Genomic DNA, 2,710 nt, shown 5'->3' with positions numbered 1-2,710 from the left:
TCTGTCTCTGTCTGTCTCTCTCTCTCTCTTTCTCTCTCTCACACACACACATTTTCATCTTCTGTGCTGGGAAGGCCAATAGAAAGGCAGAGATTAGCCCTGGGTGGGGAGCTCCATCACAGCTCAGAGGGTCCATGCTAAAGCCCCCAACATCTAAGGTGGAGTCCTGGGCCACAGTGAGTTACAGTCAAAGGGCTGGCAACCCAAGTAGCAGAGTCACAGGGACAGAGTGGAGGCAGAGTAGCAGCACTGGAGACCTCGCACTCTCCCTGCAGGGCAGGAGGCAGAGGAGCGAAGAGTCCACAGAAATAAGAGCAGCCTGGATATGCTGGGCGTTTTCATCTTACACGTCCTGGGCAGCAGCCGGGTGTTGCCCTGGGCATCCGGAGGAGAAGTCCCAGAAGAGGCCCCTCAGGGAATGTAGAGCGCCACTATGACATAGATGACCCAGCTGGTAGACACGAAGACCCCAAAAAGCAGGCTGAAGAGCACCAAGGAGCGGGCTTTCTTTGACGCCTGTTCCGCCTGGGCCAGGTCTCCACGGCTCAGAGCCGCTCGGGTCTGGAGCACAGAGGGAGAAAAAAGGCTGGAGATGAATAGGACTATCATTTCCAGAGTGCCAGGCCTTCCTTTTCCCTCCCTCCATCCCTCTCTTCATCCTTCCCTTGACTGGGGTGGTGGTGGGGGTCATCTCCTTCTAGGAGAAAGTCTGGCTCAAACTAGGAAAGGAAGGGAGAAGGAAGCATACTCCGGGCACCATCCAGGCCCCCAAGACCCTAAAACCCTGGCCTGGCATCGCCCTGGCTGTGGGCCAGCCTACCTCATGCGAGTAGACAATGGCGATGACCCCAGTAATCAGGCAGCAGAAGAGCGTTACCAACACAGATTCTACCATGTAATCCTTAGGCAGGGGCCTCCGGTCCATAGCGGCCGACATACTGTTCATAGGGTTGTTATACTGTAAGGGAGAATAGAGCCTGAGGAGGGGGTTGCAGAGAGTGAAGAAGGGAGAGACTAGGGCCAAGTCATCGAATCATTGCTCTGTGCCCCTTGGAGAGGCCTCCACAGGTCAGCCTGTCCAGTCCCCAACCTCAGCACAGGTCAATCATTATGATTCCCTATTTTAAAGATGGGGCAAATCGAGGTCAAGAAGTGAAATGGCTTGCCCAAGGTCACAGAGCTAGTGAGTGGTAGGAGGACCAAACTCCAGGTCTCTTGAGGCAACCAGTAGGCCATTTTCCCCCTCCAACACACACTGCCCACCCTAAATCTAACATGGTAACAGGGAAAGAGCCATGAATTTCCAAATGAAATGAGATCATGTCGTTTTTTTAAAGTCTACCCAGTAGGCACCACTTCAATGTTTCTTTTCTTCCCTTCCCTTCCCTCAGAGCCAGGAGAGCAGGATTCTAGGCTCCGACCCTGGCGCTTACTGTCTGTGACCTTGGTTAAGTCTCTTCTCGCTCTCACATTTTCCTCACCCATAAAAGGCAGGGATCGGACTCCCCTGCTAAGACAGGACCCACTGAGCCCAGTGGCCAGAGGCCAGGCCAAAGGGCAGCACGTCAGGGAGCTCCGTCCCTCAGGTTCTCGGCCCACTCTGAAAAGTGATTCATGGTTCTTCCTAGCCACTGCCCCAACCACGGAGCCATGGGAAGTCATCGCTCTTAAACTGGTCCTCCTACATCAGAGCTGACCTACTCTAGACCCAAGTTGTCTCCCCATCCAGGGCAGCGAGGGCTGGGAAAGGGAGGGTAGAGATAATACCGCCGTGCCACGTACAATGGTGTAAGGGAAGGCTCCAGAAGGCAGGTTTGCTGACGGGTACATCGCCTGTGGTGAAGGGCCTGGTGGGTACATGGATGATGGAGACGGTCCTGATGGATACAGAGGGGTGGCTGATGGCGCCGCGGGGTAGAGAGGCTGCGGCGAAGGCCCCGGCTGATACAGAATAGGCATCTGCCCAGAGAAGCCCGACGGGAAGGGTGGGTAGAGCATATGGACAGCCTTGGGGTCCGGCGGGGTGTAGGGTGGGGGCTTGCCCACAAAACCAATGTTGGGGATCCCCCCCGCCTCACACTTGGGCATCTGCCCACTCTCATCGGTGGGCTTGGGCTGTGGAGGACTCAAGTAGGAAGAGGATGGGCCATCGTTCCAGGAGGCCAGGCAGGGCAGCGATGGCAGTTCTGCCGTCGTTCCTCCGTTCTCCCCACTGGACCTGGGGGCACTGCCCGCTTCTGCTGGTTCTGCTGCAGCGTCCACACTGTCACCTGCATCGGGGACTTCACGGCTGGGGGGTGTTTCAGAGGAAGGGATGGTGCTGCCACTTCTGCCTTCTGGACCTTTAAAGGAATGACGGGCACATGAGATAGTCGTCACCTGAGTCAGCCTGCTTCTAAGCTCCCGGGCTTTATAGGGCAAAACTTAGAAAGAAAAGGCCAAGAGGGCAGCTGGGGGCTCAGTGGATAGAGGGCCAGGCCTAGAGACAGGAGGTCCTAGATATAAAACTGGTCTCAGATACTTCCCAACTGTATGACCCTGGGCAAGTCACTTCACCCCCATTGCCTAGCCCTTACCACTCTTCGGTCTTGGAACCAACACCCAGTATTAATTCTAAAATGGAAGGTGAGGGGGGAAAGGAAAGAAGGAAGGGAGGCAGGGAGGAAAGGGAAGGAAGAAAGAGGGAGGGAAGAAAGGAAGAAGAGAGAGG

General features: G+C 55.6%; 1 protein-coding gene across 1 annotated transcript; it reads right to left on the bottom strand.

Annotated features, from left to right (window-relative positions):
* Positions 1-6: 6 nt before the first annotated feature.
* On the bottom strand, positions 7-2,342 carry PRRT1B (proline rich transmembrane protein 1B; the record flags this gene model as incomplete). Its single annotated transcript, XM_044683673.1, has 3 exons — positions 7-561; positions 821-958; positions 1,783-2,342. Coding segments are annotated over 3 exons (848 nt in total), but the record flags the coding sequence as incomplete, so codon positions are not given.
* Positions 2,343-2,710: the final 368 nt, after the last annotated feature.

The sequence above is a fragment of the Gracilinanus agilis genome, unplaced genomic scaffold, assembly GCF_016433145.1.
Source record: "Gracilinanus agilis isolate LMUSP501 unplaced genomic scaffold, AgileGrace unplaced_scaffold3090, whole genome shotgun sequence".
NCBI classification, from domain to species: Eukaryota; Metazoa; Chordata; class Mammalia; order Didelphimorphia; family Didelphidae; genus Gracilinanus; species Gracilinanus agilis.
The sequence above is the reverse complement of the archived record's forward strand: the minus strand, read 5'-3'. Positions and strand labels throughout refer to the sequence as shown.